The sequence below is a fragment of the Phascolarctos cinereus genome, unplaced genomic scaffold (assembly GCF_003287225.1).
Source record: "Phascolarctos cinereus isolate Bilbo 61053 unplaced genomic scaffold, phaCin_HiC Scaffold_8;HRSCAF=390, whole genome shotgun sequence".
NCBI classification, from domain to species: Eukaryota; Metazoa; Chordata; class Mammalia; order Diprotodontia; family Phascolarctidae; genus Phascolarctos; species Phascolarctos cinereus.
Window position 1 is genome coordinate 41,375,666 of NW_027556291.1, and position 19,807 is coordinate 41,395,472.

At 41.3% G+C, this 19,807-nt stretch overlaps 1 protein-coding gene across 1 annotated transcript in view; it reads right to left on the minus strand.

Annotated features, from left to right (window-relative positions):
• The window catches only part of SLC9A6 (solute carrier family 9 member A6), a 33,350-nt gene that overhangs the window by 11,631 nt on the left and 1,912 nt on the right, over window positions 1-19,807 (minus strand). Inside the window, exons 2-11 of the mRNA XM_020969831.2 lie at window positions 17,425-17,624; window positions 16,074-16,151; window positions 15,706-15,782; window positions 15,240-15,352; window positions 12,817-12,922; window positions 9,234-9,375; window positions 7,295-7,400; window positions 6,953-7,041; window positions 4,611-4,724; window positions 509-620 (exon numbers count right to left, since the gene is read on the minus strand). Of these exons, the coding sequence (XP_020825490.1) occupies window positions 509-620; window positions 4,611-4,724; window positions 6,953-7,041; window positions 7,295-7,400; window positions 9,234-9,375; window positions 12,817-12,922; window positions 15,240-15,352; window positions 15,706-15,782; window positions 16,074-16,151; window positions 17,425-17,624 (1,137 nt within the window). The remainder of the gene's footprint in view (window positions 1-508; window positions 621-4,610; window positions 4,725-6,952; window positions 7,042-7,294; window positions 7,401-9,233; window positions 9,376-12,816; window positions 12,923-15,239; window positions 15,353-15,705; window positions 15,783-16,073; window positions 16,152-17,424; window positions 17,625-19,807) is intronic.

Consider the following 19,807-nt stretch of genomic DNA (forward strand, 5'->3'; position numbering starts at 1 on the left):
CCAACAAAACTAGGAACTGAGAGCTAAAATGAGGAAAAATAACAATGGTGGAGAAAGAGGCATAATTCACCACGAAATGATATCAATCTATCAACTTTTAATAAGCACCTACTGGGTACCAGGCACTGTGCTAAGCTCTGGAGATACAAAAAGAGGTAAAGGCAGTCCCTGCCCTCAAGAAGCTTACAATTTAACAGACTTTTCACTATAAACTTCTAACTTTAATACTCAAAATACATGAAGGTTCTACTCTTTCATCACCATAAGGAATTCTTCACACTGCTGCCTCCAACAACTGTAGATGGCAACCCATCTGAGGCAAGATTGGAATGCAGGGCTTCCTGACTCCAAGCCCAGCACTCCTATCCACTACACCACAGCTACCTCTATTGTCACTTCAATAATTAAAAGGATTTGATGTCACCGGCAGTCATTTCCATTTCGGCAATCATTTGGTGTTCTGTGTGGTGGCTTGGGGAGGAAAAAGAAAAGAGAATCACATACTTACCAGCAAACATCATCATGTGTTGAAAATTTGATCCGATCTTATTTCTTCTGCCCAAATTAAGTAAAAGGGACAAGGGATAAATATTGGCAGCTCTTCCCAAGAAAATGGCAAGCTAAACACATTAACACGTTAAGGATCAATTTCTTACACTTGTTTAAACTTCTTTGTTAAAATGATGCTAATGGTGATGGCAGAAAGTCTGAGGCACTGAACTCAAATTCTAAAGCAAGATAAATTATTAAAAGGGACAGTTTGTGAACACCTGGAAGCAGGTAATCACTAAACCCCAGCATGGTTACACTGAGAACAAATCACTCCAGCCTAACCTAATTTCCTTTTTTGACAGGATTATTAGACGAAGGAAAGGCTGTAGCTACAGCTGAATTTCAGCAAGGCACTGGATGAGATCTTTTACGATATCCTTGCAGAGAAGATGGATAGATGTGGCCTGGATGATAGTACAGTTAGGTGGGTTCAGAACTGGCTGACTGACCAGAACCAAGAAGTCTTTCTGATTAATGGAGCAAAGACAACTGGAGGGAAGTCTCAGTGTGAGGCTCTGTTCTGTTAAGCATTATCAATGATTTGGATTAAAGGCAAAGCGGGGAAGGATAGTTAATATACTGGGATCCCAAAAGATCGACAGGTGGAAATCATGGGCTGAATGAAGCTAAGAAGATTAATTTAAATAGTGCTTGTTGTTTTGTCCTTTTCAAAGAGGGCCAATGACACCATGGGTGATGCCTTGACTTGTGCGCAAATTGGATTTAAGTGAAGCAGAGCTGCACAAAGTCATCAGCCTCACTCTCTCTTCCTGAGTCACTGAAGTCCAGTGGCAAGACAAAACTCAAGACAACTGGTGATGGCCCAGCATGCAGTGGATGACCATGGTGTCTTCCATGTGTAACCAAGTTCTAAGCGCTCCACAGTGCCTGCTTCAGCCACATTCATGGCCATTAGAACAAATTGTTCTCATCTGCCCATTTTGCTGGAGAAGTCTTCATGTGCTTGGGGTAAACACCCCCCTCCCCCAACTTAACACTTGCATTAAAAGAAAAATCAATTGTACAAAAATAAGACAGAGGACATGTCTGGAAGGCAGTCCTCAGAAGTTCTATTGGACTGGAAGCTCAATATGAGCTAGCAATATGATACGAAGGCTAAGAGTTTATAATTTAATTAATAAGGATAATAATAGTTTACAATTATATGGTTTAAAAATGCTTTTCTCATCACCCTGTAAGGTGGCAGATAAGGAAAACGAGATTTAGAGAGTTGAAGAGTGTCTTAGCAAAGGCCACACAGCTAATACATATCAGTGCTGGGACTCCACCTTGGGTTGTCCGACTCCAAGGCTGGCCTAGCTTTCTAGAACACCACAATGTTTCTAAAAATACAGAGTTCAGAACAAGCCTGCTGCTCTGGTTGGACTACAGTTGGAATCATGTGTCCAGTTCCAGGTACCCCCACATTTGGAGTAGGACACTGATTGACAAGCTATGTATCCAAAGGAGGACAATCGGCATGAGGAGGGGATCAGATGAAAGAACTATGCATATTTGCCTGCAGAAGCTAGACTATGATGACAGCCTTCAAATAGATGAAGAAATAAAAAGAGGAAAAAAATTTTTTTTAAAAATTAGATGAAGAGCTCTGATCCTTCTTGCATTTGAGACTTGTTTTGCTTGACCCCAGAAAGCAGAACTAGGGCCAATGGATGTAAGTCACAGAAGGAGAATGTGAATCAACACAGGGAAAAACCTTACAGCTAGAACTTCTAGGGCTATATCCCAAAGAGATCAAACAAATGGGAAAAGGACCCACATGTACAAAAACATTCATAGCAGCTCTTTTTGTGGTGGCAAAGAATTGGAACTTGAGAGGATGCCCATCAATTGGGGAATGGCTGAGCAAGTTGTGGTATATGAATGTAATGGAATACTATTGTGCTACAAGAAATGATAAACAGGCTGACTTCAGAAAAACCTGGAAAGACTTGTATGGTCTGATGCTGAGTGAAGTGAGCAGAACCAAGAGAACTTTGTACACAATAACAGCCATGTTATGCGATGACTAATATTGTTAAACTGAACCCTTCTCAGCATTACGAGGATCTAAGACATCTCCAGAGGCCTCGGGATGGAAAATGCTGTTCACATCCAAAGAAAGAACTATGGAAGTCGAATCGCTATCACTTATTTTTACCTTCTGTTGAGTTTTGTTTCATCTTTCTGATGGTTCCTCCTATTGGTTTTAATTTTTACTTACAACTTCACTAATGTGAAAATATGTTTAATAGGAATGTAAATGTAAAGCCTATATCAGATTGTGTGCCATCTTGGGGAGGGTGGGGGGGAGGAAGGGGGAGAAAAATTTTCAACTGAAAAGCATATGGAAGTGACTGTTGATAAATCAAAATAAATTAATAAAATTAAAAAAATAAAAAAATAGAACATTAAAAAAAAAACCAATTACAGCTAGAAGAGGCTGCCTTGGGGGCTGGGACAGTAGCTTGCTTTCACTGAAGGCTGGATGCCCAGCTATTGAGGATACTGCACTAGAAGCTGGGCATGGGATGGCCTTTGAGGCCCCTTCTAGCGTTAAAAATTTTAACTCTACAAACTTTCTGGTTGTCAGTCACCTACCGAAAATCCACTAGAAGATGAATGAAAATCTGTTTTAAAAGAATTATACTAAAAAAAAGTCCAAGAGAATACCAAAATTGACTCATTTTATTTGATAATTTTGGCAGAATGAAAGTGTTTCCCTGCCCCATTTATTAGGCATTGACTTCTATTCCCTCTTAACTGTCCCTTCCTCAAGATTCAGAACAGGGAACTTTAATTACTTTGCCCTTTTAAGATCTGGAGTGGCCCTGATCCAAGTGTAGCCGCCTGTATGGCTGGTAAGAAAAGGCCTACCATCCGAACAGAAGAAGTTCAGCTAGAAGCGTATTTTCGTATCTTTTCTGAAGGCCCAAGGAACACAGAGCTCAAGTGAGAGGAAAAGATATTTGACAATTCCACCTTGTTTCCACAGATTAATTACAGAATTGTTTTTGTCACTCTGCTATGCAGGAAAAGAGCACAGAGAGAAGTCAAAGAGGCCAAGGGAAAAGCAAAGCTCGGGGCCTAGAGTGGCCAATGAGAAGGCCCAAGTAAACACTCTCTTAGGATGATCAAAGGACAACCTGCACCTCTGAACAGAGGGGATTATTTTCAGATTTTGTTTCCAGCTTGGTTACCTGCTTCTGCTTCATTCGGTTTTTCTCACGGACTGGAAACATATTTATTTAGTGGGCTTCTTGTCCAGTTTTTCCTCTTCCTTGGTAATTGATCACCTGTTTTATGGCTGAGTTTACAGACCAGCATTTCTGGAACAAGAGCAGTCCCTTCTTTACCTCCCTCACTACACATGGCTAGCAGGGTACACTTTTGAGTCTTGATGCTGTTGGTGAGGCCCTTCTTCATATGATCTCCCTGCTGCACACCCTGATACCTTCAGAGATCTTGCCATTGCCTGCAATGCCCCTATAGCCCTATCTCACCTAGTGCCCTATAAGGGAAGAAAAGAGGGAGAATGTGAAGGGAGAAAGCTGAGGAAAGAAGGAGGCTGGGAAGCAGTAAAGACATGTGCCAGGCACTGCGTTGGGTGGACCCCATCCTATTCCTATCTCCACAGGACGGCTGCAGTACCTCTTTGCTCGACCTATCTGGTTGCCACTATTCTCACTGGATCAACTACCCTCTTCCCAGACTCTCAGGGTGAGAGCAATGAAGAGTGAATGAAGAGTAGGGGGAGAATCTAGCTGCTCCTGATCACCATCCCTCCAGCTGCTATCCCTGATCCACATTTGTCAATGTGCATTTTTTTTTTGGTCACTTGTTGAAAGGTAGTGAATTTGTGGTTGAAGACGTGCTTTAGAAATCACTATTTCTTGGAACAAATTTGAGAACAAGGGTGAAAAATGGAAATTCCTGGTATTTTTGGTCTGAAGAAACGGTATATACATGTATTATCAATGCATTCTTGTGCCCTCCCTGATCCAAATCAGTGAAATTGCAAAATGCTTCCCCCAATCTTGTCAAACAAACAAGGATACAAAAGCACCCACCACGAAAGTAGGGTTAAAGACGTGGTTCTGGAAAGTGAAGAGTGTCAGCCCCATGTATGAGAAGATGAAATTTTCCGCCAAGAAATTGAGAAGCTCAAACAACTAAAAAAAAAAAGGTTTTAAAAATATTTCCTAGGAAAAATATAAAGTTACATTATCTTCAACCATGCTTGAATCACATAAGACAAGTGCTCATTCACATATCCTAAAAATTGACAGGAGACTGACAAGCATGTAGAACTGCCCGCTCTAAACCCCCAAAATTTCCAGGAGTCATCTCTGATGATCAAAAACCTAGCTTCCCCCTTTCCAACTTCCTGATTTCTGCCAACCAATGGCATCATTTTCCTAGTCATCTTTGGATCATCATTACAGAACTCGGCTGGGCACAGGACATGGAAGGAGAAGAGTTTTCCACTTCCTTGTTGGAAATGTTTCTTGGACCCTACCTCATAAATGTTGCTATCACCTGAGTGTAGACCAGGGTAGGGAACCTGTGGCCTTGAGGCCACATGGGGCCTTCTAAATCCTTAAGTGAAGCCTTTAGACTGAATCCAAATTTTATAGAACAAATGCTTTATGGTTGGCTTCTCACCATCCTGGGAGCCAGGCATTATAAGAGGTAGAATCCGCATTTTATGGATAAGGAATTTGAAGCTCCAAGAAATGAGGGGATTTGTCCAAGGTTTCCTACCTACTAAGTGTCAGACAGAGGTGGGATCTGAACCCAGGTTTCTCTCTTGCTTCCAAGGCTAGCACTCAAAAGGCTCTGCTATGATGCCTCAGGATCAAGGTTCAAGCTCATTATCATGTAATCATACTTGGCTAGGGGACACAGCCTATAATTGTGCCCAGTGGTATTATCACTTATGTACGCCTTGTCTCCAAGGAGATGATTATCTCCCTGAAGGGTGGGAAGGGAGGCAATCACAGCTTAAGCTACTTTATATTCTCCACAGTGGCTAATGTATATTTGTTGAGAGACTAAATTCAAGGCCTTCCATGGAGGGCTCCATCCTCTACCTTTTTCTGATAATGCTGGACTGACACTTTTTTTAATCACCACTCCCTGGCATGAGTCTTCTGTGGTCTTTCTTGCCCTGTCATTCACCACTCCCCAACTCCCACCCCCAATCTTACCATCCTTCAAGGTCCAGCTCAAGTTCTCCCCCTTCTACGAAGCATTCCTGACACATCCACACTACCACGAGCCCTGCCTTCTATAAAGGCCTATTACCACACATCATGTCATTATTGGACAATCAGGATCACACACCGTCTGTTTGATTGTATGAGTCTTTTCTCATTACCTGGGCTATTAGGGAAGGACTCCCCTCTCTCCCCCACTTCTGTCTCTCTCTCCATCTCTCCCCCATTTTTCTCTCTCTTTCTCTCTCTGTTTCTGCCTCCCTTTCTGTCTCTCCCTCCTTCCTCCATCCATCTCTTTGCTTCTCCCTGTGTCTCTCTCCCTCTCTCTCCCCCATTTCTCTCCCTCCTTCCCTTTATTTCTATCTCTTCCTCTCTGTTTCTGCCCCTCTTCTCTGTCTGTCCCCCATTTCTCTCCCTCCATCTCTCCCCCTCTCTCAGTCTCTCTCTTTCACATCTACCCACTGTGCCTAGCAAAATGCTGGCCTCACAGGTGAACTAAATTAATCTGTAAAAAGGAGGAACCCAGGTTTAAAAAACAAAACACTGATTAAAAGTACTTTGTCTCTGAGTTGAAAGGAAAACCACTGTCTCTTGGAGCTATGAACTCAATTCCTTAACAAGAAAAATGTCTTTGCTGCTGCTTCACTAATGGTCCTAATCACTTAAGCAGCCTGAGAACACTTACTCTCTCCACACGGCTGTAATCAAGTACAAATTTGTATCTGGCACATTTTTCATCCACTGTCCTCCCTCACTCATTAGCCTGCAAATTGGAGGGCCCAGGCTCTGCCTGAGCCCCACAGATACCCTGCCCGTGGGATCACTCAAGATGCCTCTGTGGAGGCTGTTCCATCACTACTGGAGCCCCTTCCTGTTCCCAAGGCCGAAGCACCCCTGGAGATGTCAGTGATGAGACAACAACGGAGAGGGGAGGCATGTTAGCCTTTCCTGGACCTCCCAGAAGCAGCCCCTTTCAACTTCTTCAAAGCTGCTACAGATGAAGAACTCCAAAGGAGCCGGGAGGCTCATGGTCCTGTCCACCCTGACCCCACCCTGACCCCACCCACCCCAGGAAGCGACAGTTAGGAGCCAGGCCAACAAGACTTAGGACCTGGAGTTGGTTTGGGCAGCCAGTCCAAAGAAGCAAGCAATTCTGAGCCAAGTTCCAAGGTCTCTCTTACCTGTTTGGTTCTATGCTGCGAATCCGGCGACAAGTTATTGTATGTGTAGTGTGCTTGTGTGATGCCACAAAACAAGACTGCTACTACACCTGCAGTGAGGACAAAGTCCAGCTTTAGCTAAGAAACCCGTATTAGCAAAGAGGAACTTCCTAACTTTTTTATGATTAGTTCCCTTAATTCTGCAACCCTCCCATATTTCATGTGAAAAGTGATTTTACTTTCTAAAGCAAAAATGGGAGGAGAGATGGGGGGGAAGGGGAGGAAAGGAGAAGGGGAGAGGGAGAGCAGTCAGCCCAGCCATTTCCTCTCAGTGTTTAAAATCACAAAGGTAACGTGACCTACCAGTGAAACCCCAGGCTTCGGCCAGAAGGAAAGTACTCCAGGACATCAAGAAGAACAGGCCTGTTTCCAGCAAGTGGAACTCTCGAAGTTTGGTGAACTTCGTCACGTAAGACTGTTAAGGTTGGTCTCAAAATGATGAAATGCACTTTAATTCCAGCACAAAAAACTGGCAAGTTCCTATACAATGCTCATATGCTTTCTCCACCCCCCCCAATGTTATTAAAACAAAGTCTAATTAATGTAATAAAAAAAGCACAAAAAAACCCCATACTGAACAAAGTCTAATTAATATAATAACAACAAAGAACAAAAAAAATGCTGGGTCTGGGTCTCAATCAAGGCTTCTTAACCTGGGAGTCAGTGAACCTAAAAAAAATCCTTTGATCACTATATTTCAATATTGGTTCCCTTGGTAATTTTTAAAAACAGGGTTCTGAGAAAAGGTCCAAAGGCTTCTCCAAAAGGTCCAGGATACCAAAGGTTAGGAAGCCCAGGGACAGTCACCACATGAAGAAGCCCTTAACCTCCTGGAGAAAGGGACCCATAGTCTCTCCTTCATAACGGAAGCTTATCCGTAGGCATACTATTTCTAGTCAATCAAAGTGCTTTTTAAGCTTCAAGTTTCTCCTTCAAATATGTGGAGAAAAGGACAGAATGAAGAGATGATAGCAGCAGATCACAATAAACTACTAGTGAGCTCGTGTGTCAAGATGGCCTCCAAGCTAAAACTTCGTATCTGTATTAGCCTTTTGGATTTTCCAAAGCATTTTCACAGCTCATTTTATCCTATAACCACCTGGTGAAGTAGTTGAAGCATTGCACACAAGGGGAAACTGAGGAACAGATTAAATGACTTGCCTCAAAAATGATTGCTTCAGGCTGGTTACCCATCCAGTGTGGTGCTCAAATGGTTCTGTTTACTTACCTTCCAAGAGACAAAGAGCACCACTTCCCCCACAAAAGCAAACTTAAAGTATATTTGGAGATCCTTGCCTTTATAAGGGAGAAATCTTAAGCAAAAGGCATGAATTATTAACAAAACTGAGATCCCAGCTACATGGACTTGAACAAGTCCCTTCCTTTCCCTGGGCCACAGTCCCATGTGTGAAGTGAGAGGTCTGGATCACTATTATCAGAGCACTGGGCCTGGAGTCAGGAAGACCTGAGTTCAAATCTGACCTCAGACACTTCCTAGTTGGGTGACCCTGGGCAAGTCATTTAACCTGTCTGCCTCAGTTTCCTTATCTGTAAAATGGGGATAATAACAGTACTTACCTCCCAGGGTTGTTGTGAGGATCAAATGAGATAATATTTGTAAAGTGCTTAGCACAGTGCCTGGCACATAGTAGGCACTTACTTAATAAATGCTTATTCCGTCCCTTTCTCTCTCTCCATCCCCTCAGTCTAACATTCTAGGAGAAGATGAAAGTATTCAGACTTCTCCTTACTCAAGCTACATACGTGGCCTACTGGCTACCACAGCCTTACATTTCCTGCTTTTCTCATTAACCAAAGTGCCAAAGAGTTACATCCTACTCTGGTGGGAAAGAACCAACAGGCATTTTAAGACTGAAAATGATTGTATATACATTCACATCAATTTGTTCTGTAACCTTAGAAAAGGGATCGGGGGTAGAAATGTACCAAATTCACCTTTTCTTTTTTCTTCTTTTTTTTTTTTCAAAATCACCTTTTGCTGTAAAAGTCACACCTACACAAGACAAAAACTACAAAACCTTTTCACTGGTGCATAATTGGTCAAAGTTGTTATGTAGTCTTTTGAAAGAAAAAAAAAGCAACTGGTAAGATTCAGCAGTCATAGGACAATGACATATGCTTGCATTTCAAACCCCCGAGAATAAGCGCTGGACACAGAAGCACCTTCCCAAAAGACCAATGATAGCCAAAAAAACCCTCAAGAAGACCAATGAAAGGATATCAAAGCCGTGACCACTCCTGTGGCAGCTCCCATGGCAAAGGAACCACTGAATATCCCCAAGAAGATTCCAATAGACTTAAACATGGCTGTCACATCAAACGTGTGGCTATTGTCTCCAGCTGGCTGGTATGCCACAATGGAACTGAGAAAGGGGGAGAGACCTCACTTATTTCTTAAGAAGTGAAGAAAGAGACTTTGCAACTCTGATGTGAAAATGAATGTTCAGGATGGGGGGCTGGCTGGCTATTTGGCTTCAAGTTATTGAAATAAAGGCAAAGACTCCCATGTGCATACAAAAAAACCTCAGCTTTTGGCTTAAATGTCAATTCCAGTTATAGATTAAAAAAACCACTGTCATATTATGTATGAAAACTGGATTAAGCCTTTAGCTCTCTCTCCTTCCAGCCTCTAGAATCAGTTATCTGAACACAGAGCAGGAAGAAAGTTCTATTTGAGCGCTCTTAGCATCTGAGTGCCTCACAACCCTACATACTAATGTGACCGAGATAATGAAAACTGGGTCCACTTATTCTGAGCAGAGGCATCAACACATCAACACTGCTCGATATGCAAACCTGGTTTGCCTGAAGTACTTTTCAGCCGTAAGAACCACCCCCAGAGCGACACAGGGGAATGAACATTTTGTAGAGAGGAGGACTCAGGGAGACTGCTCACTGAGCTCAAGCAGTTATAACAATCCACTTGTCAGCATCTCCAGCAAATCCATTTCTCCCCACCCCACTGGAATATTAACTACCCAAGTCACTCTGTAATAGGCAAGCCCCACATTTAACAGGAAGCCTTCCCTACCTCAACTTTCTAACCCAAATTGGGGCTGAACAGGACTTTGGCAGCACTCACCCTTGGAAATAGACACAGATTTGAAAAGCAAACTAGGTCCCCAGTGACAAGGCTCTCTATTCCTAAATCAGGTTTGGATCCAGTTAATTAGTTACTAGAGGTATAAAAAAAATTCCTGTCAGATCATGGTATTAAAGAAGGGACATCAGTGAAAGGTAGAAGAGGGGGTGGCCAGGGAGCCCTCCAAGCAGACAAAACACATGTTCCGTTTATCCTCCCTGTGGTTACTGCAATATGCTTCTGATTACAAGTGTAAAAACATGCTTAGTATATCGTATAGACAAGACTCTCTTTATATGCACCGGTTTAAGTCAATAAAATGTGCTTAAAAACCAAACAAAATATACGAAAATTGAGGCAAATAGCAGTCAACATTAAATTTCGTACTCGGACTTAAAACTAAAAATGTACACAAGGGGGTGAAACATAGTCTTTGATGGTGAGACATTATATTGCTCAAATAACTACATAATAACCTTTAAGGAACTAATGTATGAAGAGTTTTTTTTTTAATGGCATGGGCCACTCCACTACAAAGAGATACACTCAGGATAACAGCATAGATAATAGCTGACCAGAGATAAGAAAGGCCTGCTTCCTTTCCCGAGGGATATTCTCAGAGTAATGGCTCCAATAAAACACCTATAATTTGGCTTGAAAAGGGTGTTCTTCCTCAGCTTTCCCCTTGTCAAAGTATAGGTGATCAAAATGAATCATCCTGATCATCTATATACTCATTTCCAAGGAACCCAAAACAAAATGTCACTGGAAAATGAAGATTAACCATGGGTTAAAAGCAGAAGGAGGGCTTTCTTTCATTACAAAAACTGGCCTCCAGACTGAAGTTTTAGCTCAGGTTTTCACCATCAGGCAGCACCTTATCTGACAGAGCATAATCTGAGCCACCTGAAACTAAGTCTTTCTCAATGGCTTCCCTTACCTTTTCTTACTTGTAAAACCCAGCCCGGGGCCCTGCTCCCCTTCCTCCATTGCAGAGGATGCTGGTGATAGTGCTTGGCCCAAACTGTTTTTATTCCCAGCCATCCCAGACTCGGGATTTTGTAACTATCCAAAAAGCAAATGAAGGGTGCTGCTAAAGGCGTTAGCAAGCACTCTAGCTGGTGATGCCCTGGGGCCAATGAAACCCTGACACGGTCTGTTTCTTTCCTGCTTTGAGACAGGAATTCATTTAACCAACTGGGTTAAGACAATCATGCAGCCTCTCGAAAGGCAGTGGGGTGTGAGGCAAAGAGCACCAGCTTATGGAGGCTTGAGTTTCTATCCTTCAATGGTCAAGTGGCCACAGAATCTGCTCATCTATAAAATGGGGAGAACAGTAGCACTACCTCCAGGGAGAGGGGGAAGAGGAGGGGGTGGGGTAGATGAGGAAAGCACCTTCTCAACCTGAGTCTTAAAGAAATTTAAGCTATTATTATAGCTGGTGTTTTTCAAAGAGGGCATCTTCAGACACACCCAGCCAATGTCAAGTGAATTTTTTAAAAAAGTTATCCTTTGCAAATATTTGCATTTCTATGTCAAACCCCAAAGCTTTAGAAATAATCTTTGAAATCCAACTTTACAAAATATTATTTCTGACTTTAAATAGGAAAAAAAGCCGAGAGCACATCTGAGCCAGAACTGAAGTGTTTTTGCCACATAAAGCCCCCACCCCCCCACTCTCAAGCCCTGAGGCCAATGAGAAAGACAGACTGTTTGTCAGTGACAGACATTTTCCAGGGGCACGGACAAACAAGAAGTTAGCTCTCCCCTGTTCTCTTTGAGGTCAGCATCAGTGAGCTGAGATATACAAGTGGTCCAGAAAACAGAAATCTTAATAAGACTGCAAGCTCCATGAGGACAGTGGCTGGTTGCTTATCTAAACTCTGTATCTCCCTCAGCAACTAGTACAGTGCTTTCCACCCACAGCAAGTCCTTTAATAAACATTTGTCTGGAGGAATATGTTGTTTTTAGCAACTTAGAAAAAAACACAGCTAGAAGCCTTAGAATTCATTTTTCCTTCTTCCAATTAGTGCACAGTTTTGACTCTGCATCTAGATTCACCAAATGAATGAAATTGTTTAAATCTCTATAAAAAATTAGTCTTATGCTGTATTTCCTGAATTAACTATAGTCATTGAAATCTATTGGTCCAACTTACTGCCAAGTAAACCCAAATCTGAAATGACAAAACTTAACAGGAGGAAATGAAACCAGTATGGGAGAGCCAATGCCCAAAGAATGATTTCCCATTTGGCAGCAAAGCAAAAAAGGGTATTTAGGATGGTTAAATTAGTTCTTCTATTATATCCAGAAGATGAGACTTGAGGAAGAAAGGGAATGAAAGGAAAAAATATATGGGGCTTCTGTTCCCTCCATTCTCTCACCCCCACATATGGAAAGAACAGGTCCAGAGTACCTTGTGGAACTTAATTGGGGGACACAGAAACTCAGTGTACTGGAGGACCCCAGAATTCCTAAGCTATGGGCTATGGGAGGAAGAAGGAGACCAATCAGCACAGCCACTGTAATCTAGAAATTATAGCAATAGGAGGTAAGTTAGGTGATGCCTATGTGTTTGTATTTTATTCAAAGTAATTCTGCAGCTTACGAACATTTTGATTCAGATTATATTTGGTTTAGACAGGTGACTTTTGCCTCCTATGCCCTAATACTTCACATAAAGAACCCAAGTTTTAAGAAACAAAAACCCCACACACTTACGAAGACAGCACTATAGCAACAGCATCATTAAGGACACTCTCCCCAAAGAGAAGCGCGTAGAGTTCAACGTCAACTTGAAGTTCGTGGAATATGGCGAGAACAGTCACTGACAAAGACAAGAATTTTTTAAGTTTTAAGAATGTTCATTATTGATACTCTTGCCACAACTGCTTTTCTTTTTCATAACGAGGACTTGGTTTTTGTTCTCAGAAATTCACTCCTTACTTCACGAAAAATTCTGAGACAATTTATAGCATAAATTTAGATGCATGCCAACATTTCCTTTTATATTATTACATCAAAAACACCATTCCCTTGATTGCACACAACAATTCCTTTTTCCATCTCCAAAGCAGCTTAAAATAAAAGGCTTGTGTTTTATGAATACTCAGGAGGACTGAGTATGACCATACAAAGAACATGAGTTTCAAACATATCTCTTCTTCAGTTTCTTTTCCATCTAGATCTTATTCAAAGCTTTGTCTTACACCAAGTAATCATCTCCTTTTCTACGTTGTAGAATATTGTTTGTATAGAGACAGAAACAGAGAAAGATAGATAAATACAGAGAGAGATAGGACAAGGCAGGTTTTTGGTTGGCATCAAAATCTTCCACCAAGGATAATGGCCAGGAAAACAGGTGGGCTGTTTACTATAACAAGAAGTCAACTCTACTGATTCATCGCTGCTTTGGGGCAAGAGGGAGGGAGGCAGGAAAGAAGTAACTCATCCACATTGAAAAAACTAGTTATATGGAAACCCTAGAGAAATAAGAGGAGACTGAAGTCATATGTATTATAACCTCCGCTGCTGAGTCACGCACGGCCCACTTGCTGCATAAACTAAGGCTACCATGAAAGATTAATGTCGTCCAAAAATGCTAGTGCCTCTTCCAAAGGCAACTAAAACTGAGAAGCAGGCATTTTGAAAAGACGCAATTTCCCTTGGAAAACACTTCAACTGGAACGTACAGATATCATAACAGCAAAGCAAAAGGATACAAGAGTAACTTCCAGAATATTAAACAGTAACCTATGGCTCTCCTCTCTCAAGGTGAGCTGCTGCAACATGACAAGGCTAGCCCCATGGGCCAAGGAAACGAGTGAGGAGAATGTCTATCTAGTTCAAGGGAGATTCAAGAAAAATGGGTTTTGTGTGAACCATCCAGCTAGCTACCTTTTTACAAGCAAAGTGAAAAAACTGGAGGTTGAAACAAGGCCAAACTGATCACCCTGAATAAGTAATCTGACTGCCTTAAGATTGTGAATAGTATGGGCAATTCTCTTTCATTAAGGGAGGCCTCGAAATCTGATAGCTTGCTGGCTCCTGGAAAGAACAACCAATCAAATGGCTGGCTGCAGAAAGCCATAAGGTTTGAGCCTCCTGGGCTAAGATAACTTTGTACTGACACCTGTACATATGAACATTAAGAAGAAAGCCCTGGAGATCTTTGAGAAAATCACTGGAGCTCCATCTTTAAATGCTAAATGATACCAACTGCTGGCCTCAAAACATATCCTGCCTGATTTTAATCCAAGGTCAGCTTGTACCAGAAAAAGGACACATTTTCTTCCTTCCCCATAAAGCCCATAGAGTTTCTCGGAGGTAACCTTAGGATTTACCACATACTGAGGCTTTAAGATAGTGAGAGAGCTCATTCACAAGGTCAAAAGGCAAAGGGGAAAAGCTTCTTCCAATGGAAACCAAAAGGTACAAGTTTCTGACTGGAGGAGTCAAAGCTTCAGCCTCTGTGCTTCCTGACTCCTTTATCCCTTGATGGAATGTAGCCGTCCGCCATACTGCCGCTGGAGGAGGAGAACTACAATCCCGTTTGCTCTAATTAAACTGACCCTGCAATAGGGTGGACTGCAAAGGCACAAGGGAAGCACTCCTCTCTGTATTAAACACCTCTCAGTAAGCATGAATCCAATCTTGGAGAAGCATTTTCTACCAGGCAAACAAAAGCCTCCCAACACAATTAAACTGTCCTCAGTAGAGTTAAAACTGTACCTGGTACAAATGACTTGCAACTGTCACCTCACATCCTTTGTTATTTAGAAACTCTAAAGCCAGAAGTTGCAATTGCAAAGATTTTAGGTGACTACTCTCCTAGGAATGTGGAAGAACTGTTTAGATGTCACCAATTTAATGAACATATTTAACCCAGTTCCTACTTTCAGGCAAAAAGACACGTACCACCATGAACGGTACTAGATAAAAAAAAGATCCTTTGAGTCCTAAATAGCATCCAATTTAATGGTCAATAAGGTACAAGTAAATCAATGTGTGTGCTTAAGCCACAGAGAATCCTAGACCATGGTTTTACTGCTTGGATTGAGAAAACCTACAAGAAAAAATGAAACGCATAAGCCACACTGCAAAAAAGGAAAGCAGGCACAGAATGCTGCTCCTAGAAGGCATACCTGGATCGGTTGCAGATACGATGGCACCAAACAACAAGCAGTCAGTGAAGTAGAAGTCACCACCCAGCTGTCCTGTTACTTTCATCAGGGTTACACAGCCATACATAATTGACCTGTTCGGTAAAAATATTTACAACTCAGACACACACAAACTGCTGCTCATTTAGAGAATTGAGAGGGGAAACCTAGCTGAATATCTTCTAGGTGATCTGGACTCTGAAAACATGTTGTCGCTAGGACATGGAAGCAATGATATTCTTTTGAGGTCTTTTGAGAAGCACGAGCGAATGCATAATTTAAAACATTGCATTGCAAACATTTCTAGACATATTCAGAGATACAATGATATACAAGACATATATGCACATACACACACAAACATATGTACATGTATGCATATATTACATATAGACAGATCTTGAAATCCAGGTTTCAAGGTTAAATATCTCAGGCTACAAATACTTACCCTATCACAAAACAAGAAATGGCTGTCCCAAGAAAAGCATATGCTAGGATTGACCCAAGGTTTCGGAAAAAATGTCTCTAAAAAAAACAAGGTCTCTGGTTACTCAATTTGCCCAACATTTGTAGGATATATACCAAATGGCTGACAACAAAAACTCGGGATTCAGGTGTTAATATACCACACATTATGGCTGTTATAAAAGGGATATGTCTAAAAAAGCAACGAAAAGAAAAAGATGAGAAGGGGCTGTAGAAAAGCTAGTCATTAGAAAGATTCCCAAGCACACATGCACAGGAAAGTCAACTGAATTCAAAACGCACTTCTTAGTAAGCACCTACTATGTACCATGCAAGTACAGAAGCACCTACCCGTTTCAGACTGTATCCCGCATAAAATATAATTGGAGGAAGTAATATATTGAAAAATACTTCAGGATCAAAAGTTACCTGTTTAAAAAGGGGGAAAAAAAGGTTTTGAGTTCTTCAAAATGAAAATATTTTGTAAGATCTCACACTAAGCACTCTGTAAATTATTAGAGCGATAAATTAAAAGCTTCTACTATTAAATGGTAAGAATGTCACTGTATTGCCACTTCCTCATTGAAACAAATAAAATTCTACAGAAAGAAACTAAGGAGCACAACATTGGCTGGTCTCCAACAGAGAAAACTTGAGAAGACATTAAGTTCAAAGGAACACTGTGACAAGCACTCAGTGGATTCTACTTTTATGGATACTTGGTTATTTTGCTGAGCAAAGGGCAGGAGATGGGAGAAGTCAAGGGAAACAGGGTGGGTAGGGATGGGGCAGGGGGAGGAGAAGAGAACTCCAGCAAATGTGACATAGAAAAGCTAGGTGCAAGGGGCAAGAGGCCAAGGTTGGAATGGGAAATGGAGGCAGAGGCAAGCAACTTCTGGAGTGTATGTGTGCTTGTGTATATGTGCACAGTGGCGAAGGGAAGAGGGGAGTGGCAGGAGAGTCTCAAGTCAGTCCCCAACAGAATCCATACACTCAATACTCTATCATGGGAACTGATGTGGCAGTACACGTGGTGAAATAAGTGCTGGAAAGATGGAATGCACATCCTTTCATCTCAGTAGAACTTAGCCTACGTTTCCAGACGTGATTGCTTTGCCAGTCAGTTGTATTTAACTGTTTTCCTTTGTTCCAAGGGAAGGTTCAATGTTGGAGGGAAGAAATATATCAGGAAATGACTGGTTTAAAAAAAGAGAGAGAACTGGATTTGAATCCCAGTTTTTGGCACTTACTGGCTATGTGATCTTGGGCGAGGCACTCCTTTAACATCTCTGAGCCTCAGTTTCCTCATCTGAAAAATGGGGCTAATATTCGTATACTACCTACCTCATAGGGTTGTTGGGAGGAGTGTTCTTTCACAAAATGTCAAGTGCTACAGCATGAGGAGTTATTATTTTTAAGCACCTTGAAGCATTGTAACAATTGAATCCAAAAAAGATTAAGTCAGAAAAGCAGGTTAGAAATATTTAGAACACTGGTCAGAACAGAAAACTTAATGAGTTAGACCTTAATCAGAAAATGAAATTTCCCAAGCCTTATAGTTAATCGACATTTTCCTGTGTATATTAAAAGAGTGCACTGAGTCTTTTCTAATGTGTTAAAGACATGGGTCATTTTTGCCTTCTGTATCACACTGCTGCTAGAATTTTTTTAAAAATCCAAAATATACTGACTAGAAGCTTACCTTCCTAAGCATTTCATTATCTTGAACGTTATTGAGTTCATGTGAACTGATCTCTCCTTTCAGTGTATATTCATAAAATTTTCCACTAACATTCACTAATAAGGTAGCCGGACTTGTCTGCATTTGACAGCTTAATGTCACATTATTAACATCACTCGGAACATGAACGCCATATCGAAGAACCAAGCCCACCAAAAGCCCTGGAATTTAAAAAGAGAGAATGCTGTAAGCTCCTTGTGGGCGTCAACCGGTTCCTTAAATCTCCTAAAAACTTCATTGGTTTTCAACACACACATACATACACACACACACACAAAATCAATAATGTTAGCCAAGCCTGAGCTTCTTAGAGTCAGTACTCAGACTGAAATACAAACATGTTTGAAATTACTGCTCAATTCCTAAGTCGGAGAACCTGACATCCTCATAAGAAGGGGATGGACAGATGGGTAATTTTCCCCAGTGTAATATCACAGATCACTAACCCCAATATTTCTAGAGCAGCATATAAGTAACAGAACAGGAAAATTACCTAATGAGAAAATATCTTACAAATCATCTTTTCATAGAATCCACTGCATGACTTCCCCATTTCATAGTGCAATCACATTAAAAATTAGTTTTCCGCCTCCACCCATGATTCATTTGACAGGTTCCCCCTTCCTATACTTGTACGTTTGTGGGATTTTTTTTTTCAGCCAAAATGTAGAAATTGACATTTATCCCTCTTAAATTTCATCCTGTTGGTTTCAGTTCATTGTTCCAGTCTGCAGAAGGAGAAATCAAGATTCAGATGCCCATGATGAGACATCTTACCACTCTGACATCAATCACGGCCAAAGCAGATTACATTTTCTAGTCTTTAAACACACACACACACACACACACACACACACACACACACACACACACACACACAAAACCCCTTGATCTGCCCATTTCTTTTAAGGCTGCTGAATTAGACCTCACCATCTCACAAGACATAGAGAACAGTCAGAAAAAGAGGCCCAATTCCTTATCTTTGTTGCCCTCTGAACAATCTTTAATGAATCATACTAAGTGACCCTTAGGTTGCCTGAAGCTTAAGGCAAAGGGGAATGTTCCTCCCCTGCCTTCAATCCTTTATATTACTATTCATAAGCAAACTGACATTCCTTATCATAGTGGAAGATCAACTTAAGGCTTAACTTAGCTTAACAATTTTTGGCTGTGATGATGCTGAATTCTTTAAGAAAGCTCGCTAGTAGCTGAACAAAATACTCAAATGCTTAGATTTCTAGGGTGTAATATGGACAATCAGTTGATATAAACTCTGTTTTTCAGAAAAAATACCCTTACTTTTTCAAGAGAAAAGCAAAGAGTTAAAGGGTCCCCCCCTTAAATAGTATTTCTAGAATTCAAACAGAAAAACTGACTTAAAGCTAGGGAGAAAAAAATCAGTGGGTTCAATCTTAAAATGTTGGAGGGTGGGCATGAAGAGAATAAAAGTGTCAGTAGTTAAGATGGTATGAGAGGTGAAAGAAAAAACTGGAAAAGATACTCAATTGGATTAAAAGAAAAACCCAAACCAAGCATACTGTGTGCTGTAACCTCTCATCCAGGCTCACACTAACCCTGTGACTGAGAAGTAGACAAATATCACTAATCTGAATTTTACATATTGAGAAACCTTGAGAGGTTAGAGAGTAATCAACTGTCAAGGGAGAATAGTCAGTAGAGAGCCCTACATTTGGAATGGACTCCTAAGGAGTCCCCAGCCCAGACTGGAAAATGACCCCTATCTTTTAAGGCCCAGACTAGGTGGCACCTCAGGGAGCCTTTCCTGAACCTGCCAGCAGGAGCTTCCCCTTCAGTTCTCCCAGGGCACTCTGGTCCTCTCCAATGCACTTCAGTACAAACTAGGAGGCTCTTTTTTTTACCTGCCTTCCATCCCCCTAAACTTTAAAAGGGTAAAAACCCAGCCCTATTCCTTCCTTCTCTCCTCCAGCTTTGTGTAACGCTTGTTGATGAAAATTGAATTAGGCAACACAAGAGGAAAAACGCCCCCTCCCAAAGCAGGGAGAGGAACAGAAGTCCTTTCCTTGCTTCTTACTGATTTTATGTCCTCAGCAAATGCAATAATTAATCCTTTCAACGGAAATTCTCTAGTTCTGTGAGCTTAACCATTTATCCATTTAGCAAAGGTTAACAGTGACCCATCTGGTTTTTTTTTTCTTTCTAATGCAACATTTTAAAACAATCAGAGAACGATTTTATGCTTGCAACATAAAACCGAGCCTTTAAAGCATTCCTTCCAGCCTAACCCAGGAAAATTCAGTCCTCCTAGGAAGAATTTTGCATTTGGCATATATAGCCTTATGTCACTGATATTTTGTGTGTGTGT